The 25564-nt window shown below is 47.1% G+C and overlaps 3 protein-coding genes across 3 annotated transcripts in view; 2 read left to right on the forward strand and 1 right to left on the reverse strand.

The window, feature by feature from the left end:
- The window catches only part of LOC116956790 (dynein axonemal heavy chain 2-like), a 116427-nt gene extending 107951 nt beyond the window's left edge, over positions 1-8476 (forward strand). Inside the window, exons 27-29 of the mRNA XM_076057999.1 lie at positions 379-453; positions 2988-3138; positions 8223-8476. Coding sequence (XP_075914114.1) covers positions 379-453; positions 2988-3138; positions 8223-8380 — 384 coding nt within the window. The 3' untranslated portion in view covers positions 8381-8476. The remainder of the gene's footprint in view (positions 1-378; positions 454-2987; positions 3139-8222) is intronic.
- LOC116956757 (dynein axonemal heavy chain 2) overlaps positions 1-25564 on the forward strand; it is a 464532-nt gene that overhangs the window by 249535 nt on the left and 189433 nt on the right.
- Positions 22916-25564, reverse strand: part of LOC142907950 (X-ray radiation resistance-associated protein 1-like) — an 11182-nt gene continuing 8533 nt past the window's right edge. Inside the window, exon 5 of the mRNA XM_076057984.1 lies at positions 22916-23414. Coding sequence (XP_075914099.1) covers positions 23299-23414 — 116 coding nt within the window. The 3' untranslated portion in view covers positions 22916-23298. The remainder of the gene's footprint in view (positions 23415-25564) is intronic.

The following is a 25564-nucleotide window of genomic DNA, read 5'->3' on the forward strand; positions in this document are numbered from 1 at the left end:
GTTTGTGTACTGTGTGTGTGTAGTGTGTGTGTGTACTGTGTGTGTGGAGTGTGTGTACTGTGTGTGTGTACTGTGTGTGTGCTGTGTGTGTGTGTGTGTACTGTGTGTGTGGAGTGTGTGTGCTGTGTGTGTGTAATGTGTGCGAAGTGTTTGTGTACTGTGTGTGTGTAGTGTGTGTGTGTACTGTGTGTGTGGAGTGTGTGTACTGTGTGTGTGTACTGTGTGTGTGGAGACGTCTTGAGTCTAGCTGGGGGCCAAGCAGGGCCAGGCTCGGGATTGCCGCCCCTCATGCCGCTGTTGGTGCCCCTCCCCTCGCCCCCTCCCCTCGCCCCGCCCCCTCCACTCGCCCCCCCCCGCCCCCTCCCCTTGCCCCCGTAGATCTCCATGGACTGCCTCAGCTGGGAGTTTGTGGTGTCCACTGTGGAAGACAACAACATCCTGGTCCCTCCCAAGGTGGTGCACTCGCAACGTGTGGAGTGGAGTCACACACACAGCACACACACTTCACACACACAGTACACACACACAGCACACACACTTCACACACACAGTACACACACACTCCACACACACAGCACACACACTTCAAACACACAGTACACACACACAGCACACACACTCCACACACACAGTACACACACACACACAGCACACACACACAGCACACACACACACACACTTCAAACACACAGTACACACACACAGCACACACACACTACACACACACACCACTGTGGAAGACAACAACATCCTGGTCCCTCCCAAGGTGGTGCACTCGCAACGTGTGGAGTGGACTCACACACACAGCACACACACTTCACACACACAGCACACACACACAGCACACACACACCTTCACACACACAGTACACACACACAGCACACACACTCCACACACACAGTACACACACACAGTACACACAGCACACACACTTCACACACACAGCACACACACTCCACACACACAGTACACACAGCACACACACTTCACACACACTCCACACACACAGTACACACACACAGTACACACACACAGTACACACAGCACACACACTTCACACACACAGCACACACACTCCACACACACAGTACACACACACAGTACACACAGCACACACACTTCACACACACAGTACACACACACAGCACACACACTCCACACACACAGTACACACAGCACACACACTTCAAACACACAGTACACACACACAGTACACACAGCACACACACTTCACACACACAGCACACACACTCCACACACACAGTACACACACACAGTACACACAGCACACACACTTCACACACACAGCACACACACTCCACACACACAGTACACACAGCACACACACTTCACACACACTCCACACACACAGTACACACACACAGTACACACACACAGTACACACAGCACACACACTTCACACACACAGCACACACACTCCACACACACAGTACACACACACAGTACACACAGCACACACACTTCACACACACAGTACACACACACAGCACACACACTCCACACACACAGTACACACAGCACACACACTTCAAACACACAGTACACACACACAGTACACACAGCACACACACTTCACACACACAGCACACACACTCCACACACACAGTACACACACACAGTACACTTCACACACACAGCACACACACTCCACACACACAGTACACACACACAGTACACACAGCACACACACTTCACACACACAGTACACACACACAGCACACACACACACGTCACACACACAGTACACACACACAGCACACACACTCCACACACACAGTACACACAGCACACACACTTCAAACACACAGTACACACACACAGCACACACACACACACTTCACATACACAGTACACACACATAGCACACACACTTCAAACACACAGTACACACACACACACTCCACACACACTACACACACCACTGTGGAAGACAACAACATCCTCGCAACGTGTGGAGTGGACTCAGTGTGGAGTCGTGGTGTGTGGAGTGGACTCAGTGTGTGTGTGGAGTGTGGAGTATGGAGTCGTGGTGTGTGGAGTGGACTCAGTGTGTGTGTGGAGTGTGGAGTATGGAGTCGTGGTGTGTGGAGTGTGGAGTCGTGGTGTGTGGAGTGGACTCAGTGTGTGTGTGGAGTGTGGAGTATGGAGTCGTGGTGTGTGGAGTGGACTCAGTGTGTGTGTGGAGTGTGGAGTATGGAGTCGTGGTGTGTGTGTGGTGTGTGGAGTGTGGAGTCGTGGTGTGTGTGTGGAGTGTGGAGTCGTGGTGTGTAGAGTGTGGAGTGGACTCAGTGTGTGTGTGGAGTGTGGAGTGGACTCTGAGTGTGGAGTGTGGAGTGGACTCTGTGTGTGGAGTGTGGAGTGGACTCTGTGTGTGGAGTGTGGAGTGGACTGTGGTGTGAGTGTGGAGTGGACTCCGTGTGTGGAGTGTGGAGTGGAGTGTGGTGTGAGTGTGGAGTGGACTCGGTGTGAGTGTGGAGTGGACTCCGTGTGTGGAGTGTGGAGTGGAGTGTGGTGTGAGTGTGGAGTGGACTCGGTGTGAGTGTGGAGTGGACTCTGTGTGTGGAGTGTGGAGTGGACTCTGTGTGTGTGTGTGAGTGTGGAGTGGACTCTGTGTGTGGAGTGTGGAGTGGACTCGGTGTGTGTGTGTGAGTGTGGAGTGGACTCTGAGTGTGGAGTGTGGAGTGGACTCTGTGTGTGGAGTGGACTGTGGTGTGAGTGTGGAGTGGACTGTGGTGTGAGTGTGGAGTGGACTGTGGTGTGAGTGTGGAGTGGACTGTGGTGTGAGTGTGGAGTGGACTCCGTGTGTGAGTGTGGAGTGGAGTGTGGTGTGAGTGTGGAGTGTAAAGATCGGCCTCTGTGGAGGAGGTCGTGAAGGACGCCGCCGCTGCTGCTACTGGGCAGCTGGAAGCAGACCCCCTGTGACCCCGTGACCCCCTGTGACCCCCTGTGACCCCCCCCCGGCTAGGACGGGGTGTGGGTTCGGGGCCTGTACCTGGAGGGAGCCGGCTGGGACCGCCGGGCGTCTTGCCTGGTGGAGGCCGAGCCGATGGAGCTCGTCTGTGCCATGCCAACCGTGCACTTCAAGCCCGTCGAGAACAAGCGGAAATCCGCCAGGGGTGACCACCTGCCACCACCGCTATCACCACCACCACCGCTATCACCGCCACCACCACTATCACCACCACCATCACCACCACCACTATCACCACCGCCACCACCACCGCCATCGCCACCACCACCACCACTATCACCACCGCCAACACCACCACCATCATCACCACCATCACCACCACCACCACCATCGCCACCACCACTATCACCACCGCCACCACCACCGCCATCGCCACCACCACCACTATCACCACCGCCAACACCACCACCACCGCTATCACCACCGCCACTAACATCTGTACCATCACCACCACCACCGCTATCACCGCCACCGCTATCGCCACTACCACCACTATCACCACCGCCAACACCACCACCACCACCGCTATCACCACCGCCACTAACATCTCTACCACCGCCACCACCACTATCACCAACACCACCACCGCTATCACCACCACCGCCACCACCGCTATCACCACCACCGCTATCGCCACCAATATCACCACCGCCACTAACATCTGTACCACCGCCACCACCACCATCTGTGCCACCGCACTACCGCCTGGTGCGTGACTGTGCGTGCTACCACACGAGCAGTATGTGTGTGGTACCAGGCTAGGTACACAACTGTGTGTGTGTGGTACCAGGCTAGGTACACAACTGTGTGTGTGTGTGGTACCAGGCTAGGTACACAACTGTGTGTGTGTGGTACCAGGCTAGGTACACAACTGTGTGTGTGTGTGTGTGGTACCAGGCTAGGTACACAACTGTGTGTGTGTGTGTGGTACCAGGCTAGGTACACAACTGTGTGTGTGTGTGGTACCAGGCTAGGTACACAACTGTGTGTGTGTGTGGTACCAGGCTAGGTACACAACTGTGTGTGTGTGTGGTACCAGGCTAGGTACACAACTGTGTGTGTGTGGTACCAGGCTAGGTACACAACTGTGTGTGTGTGTGGTACCAGGCTAGGTACACAACTGTGTGTGTGTGTGGTACCAGGCTAGGTACACAACTGTGTGTGTGTGGTACCAGGCTAGGTACACAACTGTGTGTGTGTGTGTGGTACCAGGCTAGGTACACAACTGTGTGTGTGTGTGGTACCAGGCTAGGTACACAACTGTGTGTGTGTGTGGTACCAGGCTAGGTACACAACTGTGTGTGTGTGTGGTACCAGGCTAGGTACACAACTGTGTGTGTGAGTGGTACCAGGCTAGGTACACAACTGTGTGTGTGTGTGGTACCAGGCTAGGTACACAACTGTGTGTGTGTGTGTGGTACCAGGCTAGGTACACAACTGTGTGTGTGTGTGAGTGGTACCAGGCTAGGTACACAACTGTGTGTGTGAGTGGTACCAGGCTAGGTACACAACTGTGTGTGTGTGTGTGGTACCAGGCTAGGTACACAACTGTGTGTGTGTGAGTGGTACCAGGCTAGGTACACAACTGTGTGTGTGTGTGTGGTACCAGGCTAGGTACACAACTGTGTGTGTGTGTGGTACCAGGCTAGGTACACAACTGTGTGTGTGTGTGGTACCAGGCTAGGTACACAACTGTGTGTGTGTGTGGTACCAGGCTAGGTACACAACTGTGTGTGTGTGTGAGTGGTACCAGGCTAGGTACACAACTGTGTGTGTGTGAGTGGTACCAGGCTAGGTACACAACTGTGTGTGTGTGAGTGGTACCAGGCTAGGTACACAACTGTGTGTGTGTGAGTGGTACCAGGCTAGGTACACAACTGTGTGTGTGTGGTACCAGGCTAGGTACACAACTGTGTGTGTGTGAGTGGTACCAGGCTAGGTACACAACTGTGTGTGTGTGGTACCAGGCTAGGTACACAACTGTGTGTGTGAGTGGTACCAGGCTAGGTACACAACTGTGTGTGTGAGTGGTACCAGGCTAGGTACACAACTGTGTGTGTGAGTGGTACCAGGCTAGGTACACAACTGTGTGTGTGAGTGGTACCAGGCTAGGTACACAACTGTGTGTGTGAGTGGTACCAGGCTAGGTACACAACTGTGTGTGTGAGTGGTACCAGGCTAGGTACACAACTGTGTGTGTGAGTGGTACCAGGCTAGGTACACAACTGTGTGTGTGAGTGGTACCAGGCTAGGTACACAACTGTGTGTGTGTGGTACCAGGCTAGGTACACAACTGTGTGTGTGTGTGAGTGGTACCAGGCTAGGTACACAACTGTGTGTGTGAGTGGTACCAGGCTAGGTACACAACTGTGTGTGTGAGTGGTACCAGGCTAGGTACACAACTGTGTGTGTGTGTGTGGTACCAGGCTAGGTACACAACTGTGTGTGTGAGTGGTACCAGGCTAGGTACACAACTGTGTGTGTGAGTGGTACCAGGCTAGGTACACAACTGTGTGTGTGTGTGTGGTACCAGGCTAGGTACACAACTGTGTGTGTGTGAGTGGTACCAGGCTAGGTACACAACTGTGTGTGTGAGTGGTACCAGGCTAGGTACACAACTGTGTGTGTGAGTGGTACCAGGCTAGGTACACAACTGTGTGTGTGTGGTACCAGGCTAGGTACACAACTGTGTGTGTGTGTGAGTGGTACCAGGCTAGGTACACAACTGTGTGTGTGAGTGGTACCAGGCTAGGTACACAACTGTGTGTGTGAGTGGTACCAGGCTAGGTACACAACTGTGTGTGTGTGTGTGGTACCAGGCTAGGTACACAACTGTGTGTGTGAGTGGTACCAGGCTAGGTACACAACTGTGTGTGTGAGTGGTACCAGGCTAGGTACACAACTGTGTGTGTGTGTGTGGTACCAGGCTAGGTACACAACTGTGTGTGTGAGTGGTACCAGGCTAGGTACACAACTGTGTGTGTGTGTGAGTGGTACCAGGCTAGGTACACAACTGTGTGTGTGTGTGAGTGGTACCAGGCTAGGTACACAACTGTGTGTGTGTGTGTGTGGTACCAGGCTAGGTACACAACTGTGTGTGAGTGGTACCAGGCTAGGTACACAACTGTGTGTGTGTGAGTGGTACCAGGCTAGGTACACAACTGTGTGTGTGTGTGAGTGGTACCAGGCTAGGTACACAACTGTGTGTGTGTGTGAGTGGTACCAGGCTAGGTACACAACTGTGTGTGTGTGTGTGTGGTACCAGGCTAGGTACACAACTGTGTGTGAGTGGTACCAGGCTAGGTACACAACTGTGTGTGTGTGAGTGGTACCAGGCTAGGTACACAACTGTGTGTGTGTGTGAGTGGTACCAGGCTAGGTACACAACTGTGTGTGTGTGTGAGTGGTACCAGGCTAGGTACACAACTGTGTGTGTGTGTGTGTGGTACCAGGCTAGGTACACAACTGTGTGTGAGTGGTACCAGGCTAGGTACACAACTGTGTGTGTGTGAGTGGTACCAGGCTAGGTACACAACTGTGTGTGTGGTACCAGGCTAGGTACACAACTGTGTTTGTGTGTGAGTGGTACCAGGCTAGGTACACAACTGTGTGTGTGTGTGGTACCAGGCTAGGTACACAACTGTGTGTGTGTGAGTGGTACCAGGCTAGGTACACAACTGTGTGTGTGTGTGAGTGGTACCAGGCTAGGTACACAACTGTGTGTGTGTGTGAGTGGTACCAGGCTAGGTACACAACTGTGTGTGTGTGTGAGTGGTACCAGGCTAGGTACACAACTGTGTGTGTGTGTGAGTGGTACCAGGCTAGGTACACAACTGTGTGTGTGTGTGGTACCAGGCTAGGTACACAACTGTGTGTGTGTGTGGTACCAGGCTAGGTACACAACTGTGTGTGTGTGTGTGTGGTACCAGGCTAGGTACACAACTGTGTGTGTGTGTGTGAGTGGTACCAGGCTAGGTACACAACTGTGTGTGTGTGTGTGTGGTACCAGGCTAGGTACACAACTGTGTGTGTGTGTGTGTGGTACCAGGCTAGGTACACAACTGTGTGTGTGTGGTACCAGGCTAGGTACACAACTGTGTGTGTGTGTGTGTGGTACCAGGCTAGGTACACAACTGTGTGTGTGTGTGTGGTACCAGGCTAGGTACACAACTGTGTGTGTGTGTGTGGTACCAGGCTAGGTACACAACTGTGTGTGTGTGTGTGGTACCAGGCTAGGTACACAACTGTGTGTGTGAGTGGTACCAGGCTAGGTACACAACTGTGTGTGTGTGTGTGAGTGGTACCAGGCTAGGTACACAACTGTGTGTGTGTGTGTGGTACCAGGCTAGGTACACAACTGTGTGTGTGTGTGTGGTACCAGGCTAGGTACACAACTGTGTGTGTGGTACCAGGCTAGGTACACAACTGTGTGTGTGTGAGTGGTACCAGGCTAGGTACACAACTGTGTGTGTGGTACCAGGCTAGGTACACAACTGTGTGTGTGTGTGTGGTACCAGGCTAGGTACACAACTGTGTGTGTGGTACCAGGCTAGGTACACAACTGTGTGTGTGTGAGTGGTACCAGGCTAGGTACACAACTGTGTGTGTGGTACCAGGCTAGGTACACAACTGTGTGTGTGTGTGGTACCAGGCTAGGTACACAACTGTGTGTGTGGTACCAGGCTAGGTACACAACTGTGTGTGTGTGAGTGGTACCAGGCTAGGTACACAACTGTGTGTGTGTGTGAGTGGTACCAGGCTAGGTACACAACTGTGTGTGTGTGGTACCAGGCTAGGTACACAACTGTGTGTGTGTGGTACCAGGCTAGGTACACAACTCTGTGTGTGTGGTACCAGGCTAGGTACACAACTCTGTGTGTGTGGTACCAGGCTAGGTACACAACTGTGTGTGTGTGAGTGGTACCAGGCTAGGTACACAGAGAGAAGTGTTTCGTGGATGCATCCAGAACGTGGAGCAGATCGATTATCTTAGCACGTGTGGACCCCCCTCCCTCCCTCCCCCCTTCCCCCCTCCTCCCCCCCTCCCCCCTCCTCCCCCCTCCTCCCTCCCCCCTCCCTCCCCTCCCCCCTCCCTCCCCCCCCTCCCCCTCCCCTCCTACCTCCTTCCCCCCCTCCCTCCTTCCCCCCTCCTTCCCCCCTCTTCTCCCCCCTCCCCCCCCTCCCCCCCCTCCCCCCCCCCTCCCCCCCACCCTCCTCCCCCCCCCCCAGGGCTGTATTCGTGTCCCTGCTACTACTGCCCGGACCGTGCGGGCAGCCCGGAGCGGCCGTCGTCCATCGTGCTGGGCGTGGACCTCAGAGCGGGGTCACAGCCCGCGGACCACTGGGTCAAGCGTGGCACCGCACTGCTGATGAGCCTGGCCAACTGAAAAACACCACCACCACCATCACCACCATCACCACCATCACCACCACCATCACCACCATCACCACCATCACCACCACCACCACTACCACTTCCCCTACCCCACCACTACCACCACCACACCATCACCACCACCACACCACCACTACCACCACCACCACACCATCACCACTACCACTTCCCCTACCCCACCACTACCACCACCACACCATCACCACCACCATCACCACTACCACACCATCATCACACCATCACCACACCATCACCACACCATCACCACACCATCACCACACCACACCACCACACCATCACCACCACCACCATCACCACACCACCACTACTACTACCACTACCCCACCACCACCACACCACCACCACCACACCATCACCACTACCACCACCACTACCCCTACCCCACCACCACCACACCACCACCACACCACCACCACCACACCACACCACCACCACTACTACCCCACCATCACCACCACACCACCACAACCCCTACCCAACCACCACCACACCATCACCACCACTACCACCACCCCACCACCACTACCCCTACCCCACCACCACCACCCCACCACCACCACTACTACCCCTACCCCACCACCACCACTACCCCTACCCCACCACCACTACCCCTACCCCACCACTACTACCCCACCACCACCACTACCCCACCACCACACCACCACTACCCCACCACCACCACTACCCCTACCCCACCACCACTACCACCACCATCACCACACCACCACCATCACCACACCACCACCATCACACCATCACCACACCATCACCACCACTACTACCCCTACCCCACCACCACCACTACCCCACCACCACCACCACCACCCCTACCCCACCACCACCACTACCCCACCACCACCACCCCTACCCCACCACCACCACTACCCCTACCCCACCACCACCACACCACCACCCCTACCACCACCACCATCATCACCACCACCACCCCCCCCACCCCCCCCACCCCCCACCACCCCCCACCACCACTACCACCACCAACCCCCCCACCACCATACTACACGATACACTAGACTATACACTACACTATACACTACACTATACACTACATTATACACTACACTATACACTACACTATACATTACACTACATTATACACTATACACTACTGTACACTACACACTACACTACTATACACTACTATACACTACACTATACACTACATTATACACTATACACTACACTACATTATACACTACACACTACATTATACACTATACACTACACTACATTATACACTATACACTACATTATACACTATACACTACATTATACACTACACTATACACTACATTATACACTATACACTACACTTCATTATACACTATACACTACACTATACACTACACACTACTATACACCACTTGACCGGGTTAACAGAGGGCTTTGTGATAACACAAATCCCTCTCACTACGAGATTCATGTTGAGTGTCTGTTCGTCTGGAGGTCGTTTCATTACTTGACCGGGTGAACAGAGGGCTTTGTGATAACACAAATCCCACTCACTACTAGGTTCATGTTGAGTGTCTGTTCGTCTGGAGGTCGTTTCATTACTTGACCGGGTGAACAGAGGGCTTTGTGATAACACAAATCCCTCTCACTACTAGATTCATGTTGAGTGTCTGTTCGTCTGGAGGTCGTTTCATTACTTGACCGGGTGAACAGAGGGCTTTGTGATAACACAAATCCCACTCACTACTAGATTCATGTTGAGTGTTTGTTCGTCTGGAGGTCGTTTTATTACTTGACCGGGTTAACAGAGGGCTTTGTGATAACACAAATCCCACTCACTACTAGATTCATGTTGAGTGTCTGTTTGTCTGGAGGTCGTTTCATTACTTGACCGGGTTAACAGAGGGCTTTGTGATAACACAAATCCCACTCACTACTAGATTCATGTTGAGTGTCTGTTCGTCTGGAGGGCGTTTCATTACTTGACCGGGTTAACAGAGGGCTTTGTGATAACACAAATCCCACTCACTACTAGATTCATGTTGAGTGTCTGTTCGTCTGGAGGTCGTTTCATTACTTGACCGGGTTAACAGAGGGCTTTGTGATAACACAAATCCCTCTCACTACGAGATTCATGTTGAGTGTTTGTTCGTCTTGAGGTCGTTTCATTACTTGACCGGGTTAACAGACGGCTTTGTGATAACACAAATCCCGCTCACTACGAGATTCATGTTGAGTGTTTGTTCGTCTGGAGGTCGTTTCATTACTTGACCGGGTTAACAGAGGGCTTTGTGATAACACAAATCCCGCTCACTACGAGATTCATGTTGAGTGTTTGTTCGTCTGGAGGTCGTTTCATTGCTTGACCGGGTTAACAGAGGGCTTTGTGATAACAGAAATCCCACTCACTACTAGATTCATGTTAAGTGTCTGTTCGTCTGGAGGTCGTTTCATTACTTGACCGGGTTAACAGAGGGCTTTGTGATAACACAAATCCCTGTCACTACTAGATTCATGTTGGGTGTCTGTTGGTTTGGAGGTCGTTTCATTACTTGACCGGGTTAACAGAGGGCTTTGTGATAACACAAATCCCTCTCACTACTAGATTCATGTTGAGTGTTTGTTCGTCTTGAGGTCGTTTCATTACTTGACCGGGTTAACAGAGGGCTTTGTGATAACACAAATCCCGCTCACTACGAGATTCATGTTGAGTGTTTGTTCGTCTGGAGGTCGTTTCATTACTTGACCGGGTTAACAGAGGGCTTTGTGATAACACAAATCCCGCTCACTACGAGATTCATGTTGAGTGTTTGTTCGTCTGGAGGTCGTTTCATTGCTTGACCGGGTTAACAGAGGGCTTTGTGATAACACAAATCCCGCTCGCTGTTGGGTGTCTGTTCAGCTGTGTGGAACCGGGCCTGGGCCTCCCCTGGGTCGGCTCAGCCTCAAACGAGTATATGGGGAGACAAAGGTGGCCGGAGAAGGGGGTGCGTGTGATTGTGTGTGTGTGTGAGCCACACGGCCGCCTTTGTCTCCCCGGTGGCGGCGTGTACTACACCACCACCACCACCGCTACACCAGGCACTCATTTGAGGCCGAGTCGACCTAGGTGTAGGAGACCCGGGTACCGGTTCAGATCATTTTCACCGGCGCTGGCGGCCGTGAGCGGGACTCGAACTCGGGTCGCCGGGGTTCGTAGCGCAGCGTAGCGCTAACCGCTGCACCACCGCTCCGCGCACACACACACAGATACATACGTACACACAGACACACGTACACACAGACACACATACATGCACACACACATGCACACACACATACGTACACACAAACACGTACACACAGACACGCACATGTACACACGTACACACACAGACACACATATACACACACACACGCGCATACACAGACACACACACGTACACGCACACACGTACACACAGACACACATGCACACACACGTACACAGAGACACGTGCACACATACACACAGACACGCACACGTACACACGCACACATACACGCACACGTACACATACACACAGACACACACGCGTACACATACACACACGTACACACAGACACACATGCACAGACACCCACACACAGATACACACAGACACGCGCACACATACACGCACACACGTACACACAGACACGCACACAGACACGCACACACGTACACACAGGCACACACGTGTACACACACGCACACACGTAGACGCACACCCATGACACAGACACACAGTACACATGCACACACGTACATATAGACACGCACACACACACGTACACACACATACACGTACACACGTACACAGACACACACACGTACATACACACACACACACGCGTACACACACACGTACACACAGACACACATGCACACACAGACACACATATACACGCACACACATGACACAGACACACACGTGACACAGACACGCACACACAGGCACACACAGACACACATGCACATATACACGTACACACACGTAGACACACACACATGACACACACACGTACACACGTATACACACGTATACACACGTACACACGTACACACACGTACACATGCACACACACAACTGTTGGCGTGCTGTGTGATTCAAGACCCGCCCAGAGTGTTCTTGTTACTTTGCTTCTCGATTAAAGAACGATGGTCGACGTCGATGTGACTCGGTTCCTCTATCATTCCCTGTGCCCGTGTCGATGAGTCCATCCGCCAACATCGCAACAACAACAACAACGCTCTATTGTACGCGGGGCGTGTGTAGGTAATGGCTCCATAGAGGCGCAATGAAGCACCGTTATAGGGAGGCAACACTATTTACTAACGCAACTTGTAGTGACACTCGGATAGCAACGGGCGTGGCCAAGCCAGGCGGGCCACTGTTTGGCCACCCTGGCTCAGGTCAGCGTGGAGCCGCCCTATATGCACCTCGGCCTGCCCAGGCCACGCCCAGGTCGTGCCCAGGCCACGCCCAGGCCGCGCCCAGGCCACGCCCAGGCCGCGCCCAGGCCATGCCCAGGCCACGCCCAGGCCACGCCCACCTTCTCGAACCCTCGAGAAGGCTCTGCTCTTGGCCACGTGACCACCAAGGTCCTCCTGGGGCCCACGGCCCCCACCTTGATCCGGTCACGCGTCCAGACCCGGTTTGCACTACCTAGATTATAGTTAACTATAGTTAACTAACTACCTAGATTATAGTTCACTATAGTTAACTAACTACGTAGATTATAGTTCACTATAGTATAGTTAACTAACTACCTAGATTATAGTTAACTATAGTTAACTTACTACCTAGATTATAGTTAACTATAGTTAACTAAATACCTAAATTATAGTTAACTATAGTTAACTATAGTATAGTTAACTATAGTTAACTAACTACCTAGATTATAGTTAACTATAGTTAACTAACTACCTGGATTATATTTTGATTTAAAGCTTTCGTGACTGCAGTAATTCATATTCTTAGTTCTTTCGGTAAAGTCACGTTGAAGGGAAACAATAAAATAATAAAATATATATAAAACAATAAAAATTCTCACGACGTTTCGACCATAACATAAACGGTCGTCTTCAGGTGTGTCGGTTTGAAGACGACCGTTTGTGTTATGGTCGAAACGTCGTGAGAATTTTTATTGTTTTATATATATTTTATTGTTTTGTTGTTTCCCTTCAACGTGACTTTACCGAAAGAACTAAGAATATACCTAGATTATAGTTAACTATAGTTAACTTACTACCTAGATTATAGTTAACTATAGTTAACTATAGTATAGTTCACCAACTACTTAGATTATAGTTTAACTATAGTTAACTAACTACCTAGATTATAGTTAACTATAGTATAGTTGACTATAGTTAACTAACTACCTAGATTATAGTTAACTATAGTTAACTTACTACCTAGATTATAGTTAACTATAGTTAACTATAGTATAGTTCACCAACTACTTAGATTATAGTTAACTATAGTTAACTAACTACCTAGATTATAGTTAACTATAGTTAACTTACTACCTAGATTATAGTTAACTATAGTTAACTATAGTGTAGTTAACTGTAGCTAACTATAGTATAGTTGACTATAGTTAACCAACTACACTTCCATCACACACAGCGTTGCGAAGTCGGCCACTATGGGATGGCCACCTGTGCTTTGAGCTGTGATAGCACGGGGGTGAAGGAGGTCCCAATCGAGGTCCTTACACGAACACAAATTATTCATTTTGTTTTATTCCAAGCCGTGGCCAATTCGTTTGCACCCACATCGCCTGGAGAGTCTCTGCGAGTTCCTGGGCGACTTGCAAGCGCTACCTGGGTCCTAGAGTGAGCACGCTCTGGGGTGCCTACACCAGAGACAGGACACCTAGGGGGGCCGTCCATAAATGACGCCACGCGATTTTTGACCCCTCCCCGCCACCCCCCCTCTTGTCACACGGCGTCACAAAGTCAGACCCCCCTCATATATGACGTCACAAAGCTCTGCCGCCACCCCCCCCCCCCCCCCCCCCACAAAAAAAAATTTCCATTTTGAAAATAAAACATGCTTCAAATCGCTTTAAACTATTGTCGATGTGTTTTCTGGGTTCTTTCGGTAAAGTCACCACGTAGAATGGGAATAAAACAATACAAATAATAACAATAAAATTGTCACGACGTTTCGGCCACAACACAAGTAGCCTTCCTCAGGTGAAGAAACAGAACTGTCCGGAAGACAGCGCTTGAGTCTTCCGGACAAGCGCTGTCTCCCCGACAGTCCTGTTTCTTCACCTGAGGAAGGCTACTTGTGTTGTGGCCGAAACGTCGCGAGAATTTGATTCTGTTACTAGCGGTAAGTACCCGGCGCTGCCCGGGCGAAAAAGGCAGCCACACACACGTGGACTTACACACAGACATCGACCCACACACATAGAAACACATCGACTTAGACGCGCGCACACACGCACACATATGGTTAAACCCAGGATGGATCGTTAGTAGGCCAGCCTAAATGTTTCTAACCGGCGAAGATGTTCCATTAGGGGGGTGCACGTTTCGCAAGCGTAGAGAAGGGAGGGAATGACCGTGGCCGATAAGACCTGAAGCTTAGTGCGGAGCGACAGACCAGGTATCTTTCACACAGTGTAACGTAGCCGATGAAAATATAATGGCGCTCCACTGATATTGAGTGAGACTTCTGCTGTTAAACCGGAGCCGGTCATGAGCACACTGGCCAGGTATGGGAATCTCTCCAATCTCTGCACAACTGCCGTATCACCAATTGTGGGTAGTGGGGGTGGATTGTCCGATGGTGCAAAATACCCAGGCAGGTGCTTAGTTTTGGTGGGGCTGATGGTAAGGCCCGATCTCTTAGTGGCACGCTCCAGTCTCAGCAGCAGCGTCTCCAACTCCTCTGAGTGAGCAGCAATCACCAGAGCATTGGCATACATTACTTGGTTGAGGAATAGGGAGCCATCCCTTGACTGCAGCCGGGCATTGATCAGCCTCCCATTGTGCCATATGGTAATTCTTACAGTACAGCCATTGAAGGCTTCACGAACTACGTGGTCAAAATAGATGTTAAATAATGTGGGAGCCAGAGGACATCGCTGTCACACCCCAAGGTGTAGAGGGAATGGCTCTGGCTGATGGCCACGTAGTTTGACGCGGGGCCACTCACCATCATGAAGGTCCTTAAGGATCGTGAGCAAAGGGTGAGGAACTCCGAAAGCACGAAGTACAACCCAGAGGCCAGGCGTACTGATGGTATCATAGGCCTTGACCAGGTCAAAGCACACACATTCACTCACACGCACCCTTGGACCTACAGACACGCAAATAAATGGACTTACACTGACTCACATGGGGGCACGCACACAAAACGACTAACACACACGCCCATGGAGTGACACACAGACATATCGACTCACACACACAAACACATGGACTTACACACACTCACATATGGACTCACACACGCATAGACATGCACTTTAGATGCACACACATGGAGTTACACACACATACATAGACTGACACACACATTGGCCTACACACACACATACACATATGGACTGTGACACACAGACATCTACTTTAAATACACACACATGGATTAACACACACATATCGACCCACACACACACACACGTATTGACTTACACACACACACATCGAGTGACACACACACATATGGACTGACACACACATACACATCGACTGACACACAGACACACAAACGCACATTGAGCCATGCACACACATGGACTAACACACACACACAGCGACTGATATGCACACAAATGGACTGACACGCACACTTGGACTGACACACACACACAAACACTTGGACGTACACACACACATTGGGCGCTGTCCGTTCGAAAAATACACACATGGACCTACACGCGCACACATATGGACTCAAACACACACACACACACATATCGACTCGCACACACGCATCGACTGACACACAGACACACAAACGCACATTGACTTACACACTCAGATGGAGCCACACACACACATGGGCTAACACACACACACATCTACTCACACACACACACACATCGACGTGCACAGCAATCCCCGATGATGGCACAGCTATCAGTATCCAAGTACTCCGTATGAGTAAATAGCGTGACGTGAGCAATGGAAATGCATCGAATAAATAAGCAGAAATAAGCGTAAATTAAAGAGCGGCAGCACGCACAGGTAAGTTGAGAAGCAGGCTACAGTCTAGATTACAGACCGCCAGTACGCCGAATCAATGACATAAGCATTGCCCCAGTCGACATTAAAATCTGCCAATACGGGCAGCAGCTGAAAAATCAGAATACAGTCGACATGAAAGGCTGTGGCAGTACACCGAGGGAGGTTAAAGAAGCGGGCAACAGATTATAGACCGGCACACACTCATAATGGGCAAAAGGGAAATTAGCAGTGTAGATGATAGAGTGGCAGAGCACTGGCGTGAATTAATCAGCAGGCCGCATCACAGACTGTGGCAGTACACCGTCACAAGCGTGATAAAAGCACAGCTAAAAAAAGGGAATGTTCATCAAGCTAATAATGAAAATTTAGTTTTGTGCACGCAAACATTATTCTAGATTTGAAGCATTCGTGACTGCAAGGATCCACACACTTTGGTTCTATTCGGTAAAGCCACGTAGGTTAAAAAAATAAAACAACAAAAATCACGACGTTTCGTCCCTTCACCTGATGAAGGCCACTTGTGTTGTGGCCGAAACGTCGTGATTTTTGTTTAATTTTTTTTTACCTACGTGACTTTACCGAATAGAACCAAAGAGTATACAAACATTATTATTGTAATATCTGGCAACGTATTTGTTTCATAATAGTAAACAACGAACCCGAGTTGTTACCTGCACGCAAACATAATTATTGTAACATCTGCCAACTTATAAGTTTAATAATAGTAAACAATGAAGCAGAGTTGCTATGTGCACACAAGGAGTATTATTATAATATCTGGCAACGTATTTGTTTCATAATAGTAAGCATCGGACCAGAGTTATTATCTGCACACAGACATAATTGTTGTAATATCTGCCAACCAATTAGTTTCATAACAGTAAAACAATGAACCAGAGTTCTTATGTGCACAAAGATTATTATTGTAATATCTGGCAACGTATTTGTTTCATAAGGGTAAGCAAGGAACCCCGAGTTATTTCACACGCAAACATTATTATTGTAATATTTGTCAACTAATTTGCTTTAATAATAGTAAACAATGAACCGGAGTGCTTAGCGTAAGAAGCAAGGACATTTGTAACTTACCATAGGCCTGGTCAGGCCTAGGCCCGTGCCGAGCCCCCCGTCCTGGCCTACATTGCCGCGGCCGGGGGAGGTGGCACGTTGGCAGGCAGGGCCACTACCCCCACACCCATCCCACCCACCCGTGCAATAATAATGGTATCTAAGCACTGTAATATTATTATCCACGGACTCTGTTGTAGAAACTAGACGCAGCGTGTTGGGGCGGGGAGGGGGTGGCGAAGAGGACATGAGACTGTGAATAAAAATCCGCACCGTGATGTGTTTATTTATTGCATGTTCAACGCGTAAAATGAAATGTCCCCCGTGAGCAGGCGCATCACTTGGTAGGGTCCGCCCTGCCCCCCCCTCCCCAGGCAATTGTCGTCAGTTGGTACGGTCCATGTGACGCAATAAGTAAATAATTAAAATAAGAATGCCACGAATTTGTTAATTAAACCACTTTAAAGTAGAGTGATGAGAAAACTGAATAGCCTGTTCCCACCCCGGGGCTTAGGCCGTGCTGGCTGGCGAAGTTTTTTGGACGCCAAGCCCACCGTCCGAGAGACAAATACCTCGCACGCACGCGCGGAGACTTTTATATATAAGATTATTATTTTTTATTATTTTATTCCCATTCTACGTGGTGGTGACTTTACCGAAAGAGCCCAGAAGGTGAATCCCTGCAAGTCACGAAAGATTGAAATCGAAAATGTATTGTCAATGTAGTTGCGTATTTAATGTGGCGCTGCACTCTGATGCTGTAGGAGTGTTGTTCTAACAATTAGTGTTGTTCTAACAATTAGTGTTGTTCTAACAATTAGTGTTGTTGTTCTAACAATTAGTGTTGTTGTTATAACAATTAGTGTTGTTGTTATAACAATTAGTGTTGTTCTAACAATTAGTGTTGTTGTTCTAACAATTAGTGTTGTTATAACAATTAGTGTTGTTGTTATAACAATTAGTGTTGTTCTAACAAACAATTAGTGTTGTCCTAACAATTAGTGTTGTTCTAACAATTAGTGTTGTTCTAACAATTAGTGTTGTTGTTCTAACAATTAGTGTTGTTGTTCTAACAATTAGTGTTGTTCTAACAAACAATTAGTGTTGTCCTAACAATTAGTGTTGTTCTAACAATTAGTGTTGTTGTTCTAACAATTAGTGTTGTTGTTATAACAATTAGTGTTGTTGTTATAACAATTAGTGTTGTTCTAACAAACAATTAGTGTTGTCCTAACAATTAGTGTTGTTCTAACAATTAGTTTTGTTCTAACAATTAGTGTTGTTCTAACAATTAGTGTTGTTGTAACAATTAGTGTTGTTCTAACAATTAGTGTTGTTGTTATAACAATTAGTGTTGTTGTTATAACAATTAGTGTTGTTGTTATAACAATTAGTGTTGTTCTAACAAACAATTAGTGTTGTCCTAACAATTAGTGTTGTTCTAACAATTAGTGTTGTTGTTCTAACAATTAGTGTTGTTCTAACAATTAGTGTTGTTGTTATAACAATTAGTGTTGTTGTTATAACAATTAGTGTTGTTCTAACAAACAATTAGTGTTGTCCTAACAATTAGTGTTCTAACAATTAGTGTTGTTGTTCTAACAATTAGTGTTGTTGTTATAACAATTAGTGTTGTTGTTATAACAATTAGTGTTGTTCTAACAATTAGTGTTGTTCTAACAAACAATTAGTGTTGTCCTAACAATTAGTGTTGTTCTAACAATTAGTGTTGTTGTTCTAACAATTAGTGTTGTTGTTATAACAATTAGTGTTGTTCTAACAATTAGTGTTGTTCTAACAAACAATTAGTGTTGTCCTAACAATTAGTGTTGTTCTAACAATTAGTGTTGTTGTTCTAACAATTAGTGTTGTTGTTATAACAATTAGTGTTGTTCTAACAAACAATTAGTGTTGTCCTAACAATTAGTGTTGTTCTAACAATTAGTTTTGTTCTAACAATTAGTGTTGTTCTAACAATTAGTGTTGTTGTTCTAACAATTAGTGTTGTTCTAACAATTAGTGTTGTTGTTATAACAATTAGTGTTGTTGTTATAACAATTAGTGTTGTTCTAACAAACAATTAGTGTTGTCCTAACAATTAGTGTTCTAACAATTAGTGTTGTTGTTCTAACAATTAGTGTTGTTGTTATAACAATTAGTGTTGTTGTTATAACAATTAGTGTTGTTCTAACAATTAGTGTTGTTCTAACAATTAGTTTTGTTCTAACAATTAGTGTTGTTGTTCTAACAATTAGTGTTGTTCTAACAATTAGTGTTGTTGTTATAACAATTAGTGTTGTTGTTATAACAATTAGTGTTGTTCTAACAAACAATTAGTGTTGTCCTAACAATTAGTGTTGTTCTAACAATTAGTGTTGTTGTTCTAACAATTAGTGTTGTTGTTATAACAATTAGTGGTGTTGTTATAACAATTAGTGTTGTTCTAACAAACAATTAGTGTTGTCCTAACAATTAGTGTTGTTCTAACAATTAGTTTTGTTCTAACAATTAGTGTTGTTGTTATAACAATTAGTGTTGTTCTAACAATTAGTGTTGTTGTTCTAACAATTAGTGTTGTTGTTATAACAATTAGTGTTGTTGTTATAACAATTAGTGTTGTTATAACAATTAGTGTTGTTCTAACAAACAATTAGTGTTGTCCTAACAATTAGTGTTGTTCTAACAATTAGTGTTGTTGTTCTAACAATTAGTGTTGTTGTTATAACAATTAGTGTTGTTGTTATAACAATTAGTGTTGTTCTAACAAACAATTAGTGTTGTCCTAACAATTAGTGTTGTTCTAACAATTAGTTTTGTTCTAACAATTAGTGTTGTTCTAACAATTAGTGTTGTTGTTCTAACAATTAGTGTTGTTCTAACAATTAGTGTTGTTGTTCTAACAATTAGTGTTGTTGTTATAACAATTAGTGTTGTTCTAACAAACAATTAGTGTTGTCCTAACAATTAGTGTTGTTCTAACAATTAGTGTTGTTGTTCTAACAATTAGTGTTGTTGTTATAACAATTAGTGTTGTTCTAACAAACAATTAGTGTTGTCCTAACAATTAGTGTTGTTCTAACAATTAGTGTTGTTCTAACAATTAGTGTTGTTGTTATAACAATTAGTGTTGTTCTAACAATTAGTGTTGTTGTTATAACAATTAGTGTTGTTGTTATAACAATTAGTGTTGTTCTAACAAACAATTAGTGTTGTCCTAACAATTAGTGTTGTTCTAACAATTAGTTTTGTTCTAACAATTAGTGTTGTTCTAACAATTAGTGTTGTTGTTATAACAATTAGTGTTGTTCTAACAAACAATTAGTGTTGTTCTAACAATTAGTGTTGTTGTTCTAACAATTAGTGTTGTTGTTATAACAATTAAGTGTTGTTGTTCTAACAATGTGTTGTTCTAACAAACAATTAGTGTTGTTCTAACAATTAGTGTTGTTCTAACAATTAGTGTTGTTCTAACAAACAATTAGTGTTGTTGTTCTAACAATTAGTGTTGTTATAACAATTAGTGTTGTTATAACAATTAGTGTTGTTCTAACAATGTGTTGTTCTAACAAACAATTAGTGTTGTTCTAACAATTAGTGTTGTTCTAACAATTAGTGTTGTTGTTCTAACAATTAGTGTTGTTATAACAATTAGTGTTGTTCTTATAACAATTAGTGTTGTTCTAACAATTAGTGTTGTTCTAACAATTAGTGTTGTTGTTATAACAATTAGTGTTGTTGTTATAACAATTAGTGTTGTTGTTATAACAATTAGTGTTGTTCTAACAATTAGTTTTGTTCTAACAATTAGTGTTGTTCTAACAATTAGTGTTGTTGTTATAACAATTAGTGTTGTTCTAACAAACAATTAGTGTTGTTCTAACAATTAGTGTTGTTGTTCTAACAATTAGTGTTGTTGTTATAACAATTAAGTGTTGTTGTTCTAACAATGTGTTGTTCTAACAAACAATTAGTGTTGTTCTAACAATTAGTGTTGTTATAACAATTAGTGTTGTTCTAACAAACAATTAGTGTTGTTGTTCTAACAATTAGTGTTGTTCTAACAATTAGTGTTATAACAATTAGTGTTGTTCTAACAATGTGTTGTTCTAACAAACAATTAGTGTTGTTCTAACAATTAGTGTTGTTGTTCTAACAATTAGTGTTGTTGTTCTAACAATTAGTGTTGTTGTTATAACAATTAGTGTTGTTCTTATAACAATTAGTGTTGTTGTTATAACAATTAGTGTTGTTGTTCTAACAATTAGTGTTGTTCTAACAAACAATTAGTTTTGTTCTAACAATTAGTGTTGTTCTAACAATTAGTGTTGTTGTTATAACAATTAGTGTTGTTGTTCGAACAATTAGTTTTGTTCTAACAATTAGTGTTGTTCTAACAATTAGTGTTGTTGTTATAACAATTAGTGTTGTTCTAACAAACAATTAGTGTTGTTCTAACAATTAGTGTTGTTCTAACAAACAATTAGTGTTGTTCTAACAATTAGTGTTGTTCTAACAATTAGTGTTGTTGTTCTAACAATTAGTGTTGTTGTTATAACAATTAAGTGTTGTTGTTCTAACAATGTGTTGTTCTAACAAACAATTAGTGTTGTTCTAACAATTAGTGTTGTTATAACAATTAGTGTTGTTCTAACAAAAATTAGTGTTGTTATAACAATTAGTGTTGTTGTTCTAACAATTAGTGTTGTTGTTATAACAATTAAGTGTTGTTGTTCTAACAATGTGTTGTTCTAACAAACAATTAGTGTTGTCCTAACAATTCTATATTTATTTAAAGTTGCGCATTTTGACGTGACGTCACATTATCCAAACACCCCACCCACCCCTTCGTCACACATCGTCACAAATATCTGACGTCACCCACCTAGGTGCGTGACGTCATGTATGGACGGCCCCTTACTTCACAACCGCCCTAGGTATCTCTCTCTCTCTTGCTAGAATCCTTGTTCTGTGAGAGAGACTCGGGTTTCCTTAGAACCTACTCCACACTTACAGAGTTATGGAGCGCGTTGACTCGTCCTGCCCCCTTAAAGTGCCAAAACTTTGCGGGTTCCAATCCAGGGCTTCTCCACGCGCGCACGCAAACCTGCCCCTAGGCATCTCCCTCTCTCTCTCTCTGTGACCACATCCCCTAGCTGCAATGTCACAAACGTGACGGACAAGGGAGACAGTGCACAGTTGTTCCAAGGCGCAATTTTATTAATCCGTAAATTACAGCCCAACCCCCGAAACCCCCCCAACGCAACAAAGACAAAGGTCCCCCACCACCCCCGCGTAGCCTTGACCAGATTTTGGGGCAAGTGCGGTTATCGTGGAAGTCGCGCACAGCGAAGGCAAAGGTCCCCCGTGTAGCCTTGACCGGACCGCGCGGGGCAAGTACGGTTATCGGGAAGTCGCGCACAGCAAAGACAAAGGTCCCCCGCGTAGCCTTGACCAGATTTGGGGCAAGTGCGGTTATCGTGGAAGTCGCGCACAGCGAAGGCAAAGGTCCCCCGCGTAGCCTTGACCAGATTTTGGGCAAGTGCGGTTATCGTGGAAGTCGCGCACAGCGAAGGCAAAGGTCCCCACCCCCTGGTGTAGCCTTGCCCGGACTGTCGGGGCAAGTGCTGTGGCCTCCAGCGGCGTCACTCAGCGCCCTCCTGCCCCTGCACGCGTCTGTAGCGTGCGTGCAGCTCACGTAGGAGAGCCCGTGCCACCAGAGCATCCTGGCGGTGTGCGCCGCGGTCGCTTAAGACAGTCGCTGCAAGAGACGGAGAAGCTGAAACCGTTACAAAAAAGAACGATGACATTGCTCAACAGGTGAAGCGTTTCTATTTTTTTTTCTCTCGCCCGTTCTCGCGGCTCGCTCCCTGCATTCGGAAGCGACGTGGCGGACACAAGTGATAGCGGCGCAACGGAGTGGCGGCTTGTCGTCGTCGTCGTCGTCGTCGTCGTCACCATCATCGTCGTCAAGACCATCATCATCAAGACCATGATCATCATCATCAAGACCATCATCACCATCATCAAGACCATCATCATCAAGACCATCATCATCAAGACCATCATCACCATCAAGACCATCATCACCATCATCAAAACCATCATCATCAAGACCATCATCATCATCAAGACAATCATCATCATCAAGACCATCATCATCAAGACCATCATCACCATCAAGACCATAATCATCATCAAGACTATCATCATCATTAAGATCATCATCGTCATCAAGACCATAACTATCATCAAGACCATCATCATCATCACCATCATCAAGACCATCATCATCAAGACCATCACCATCATCAAGACAATCATCACCATCATCAAGACCATCATCATCAAGACCATCATCATCAGCATCAAGACCATCATCATCATCATCATCAAGACCATCAACATCATCAAGACCATCATCATCGTCATCAAGACCATAACCATCATCAAGACCATCATCATCAAGACCATCATCATCATCATCATCAAGACCATCATCATCATCAAGACCATCACCATCAAGACCATCATCATCATCAAGACCATCACCATCATCATCAAGACCATCACCATCATCATCAAGACCATGATCACCATCAAGACCATCATCACCATCAAGACCATCATCATCAAGACCATCATCACCATCATCATCAAGACCATCATCATCATGGATCTCTGTGCGAGTCTACGGGGTGGTGGCGGTGGTGGCAGCGGTAGTGGTGGTGCTGTTGGTGATGATGGTGGTTGTGTTGGTGGTGTTGGTGCTGGTGTTGGTGGTGGTGATGATGGTGGTGTTGGTGTTGTTGGTGGTGGTGTTGGTGGTGTTGGTGGTGGTGTTGGTGGTATTGGTGGTGGTGGTGGTGTTGGTGGTGGTGGTGTTGGTGGTGCTGTTGGTGATGATGGTGGTGGTGTTGGTGGTGTTGGTGGTGGTGTTGGTGGTGGTGATGATGGTGGTGTTGTTGGTGGTGGTGTTGGTGGTGGTGGTATTGGTGATGATGGTGTTGGTGGTGTTGTTGGTGGTGGTGGTGTTGGTGGTGGTGTTGGTGGTATTGGTGGTGTTGGTGGTGGTGGTGTTGGTGGTGGTGGTGTTGGTGGTGGTGTTGGTGGTGGTGGTGTAGGTGGTGGTGGTGATGATGGTGTTGGTGGTGGTATTGGTGGTGTTAGTGGTGGTGGTGTTGGTGGTGGTGTTGGTGGTGATGATGGTGGTGTTGGTGGTGGTGTTGGTGGTGTTGTTGGTGGTGGTGGTGGTGTTGGTGTTGGTGGTGTTGGTGGTGGTGGTGTTGGTGGTGGTGTTGGTGGTGGTGTTGGTGGTGGTGGTGGTGTTGGTGGTGGTGTTGGTGGTGTTGGTGGTGGTGTTGGTGGTGTTGGTGGTGGTGTTGGTGGTGGTAGTGTTCGTGGTGGTGATGATGGTGTTGGTGGTGTTGGTGGTGTTAGTGGTGGTGGTGTTGGTGGCGGTGTTGGTGGTGGTGGTGGTGTTGGTGGTGGTGTTGGTGGTGGTGTTGGTGGTGATGATGGTGGTGTTGGTGGTGGTGTTGGTGGTGTTGGTGGTGGTGTTGGTGGTGTTGGTGTTGGTGGTGTTGGTGGTGTTGGTGGTGGTGTTGGTGGTGGTGTTGGTGGTGGTGGTGTTGGTGGTGTTGGTGGTGGTGTTTGTGGTGGTGTTGGTGGTGGTATTGGTGGTGTTGGTGGTGTTGCTGGTGGTGTTGGTGGTGGTGGTGTTGGTGGTGGTGGTGTTGGTGGTGGTGTTGGTGGTGTTGGTGGTGGTGTTGGTGGTGTTGGTGGTGGTGTTGGTGGTGGTGTTGGTGGTGTTGGTGTTGGTGATGGTGGTGTTGGTGGTGGTGTTGGTGATGGTGTTGGTGGTGGTGGTGGTGTTGGTGATGGTGTTGGTGGTGGTGGTGGTGTTGGTGG

Source organism: Petromyzon marinus, assembly GCF_048934315.1.
Source record: "Petromyzon marinus isolate PM22_M1 ecotype Great Lakes invasive population chromosome 67 unlocalized genomic scaffold, UKy_Petmar_22M1.pri1.0 chr67_unloc.3, whole genome shotgun sequence".
NCBI classification, from domain to species: domain Eukaryota; kingdom Metazoa; phylum Chordata; class Hyperoartia; order Petromyzontiformes; family Petromyzontidae; genus Petromyzon; species Petromyzon marinus.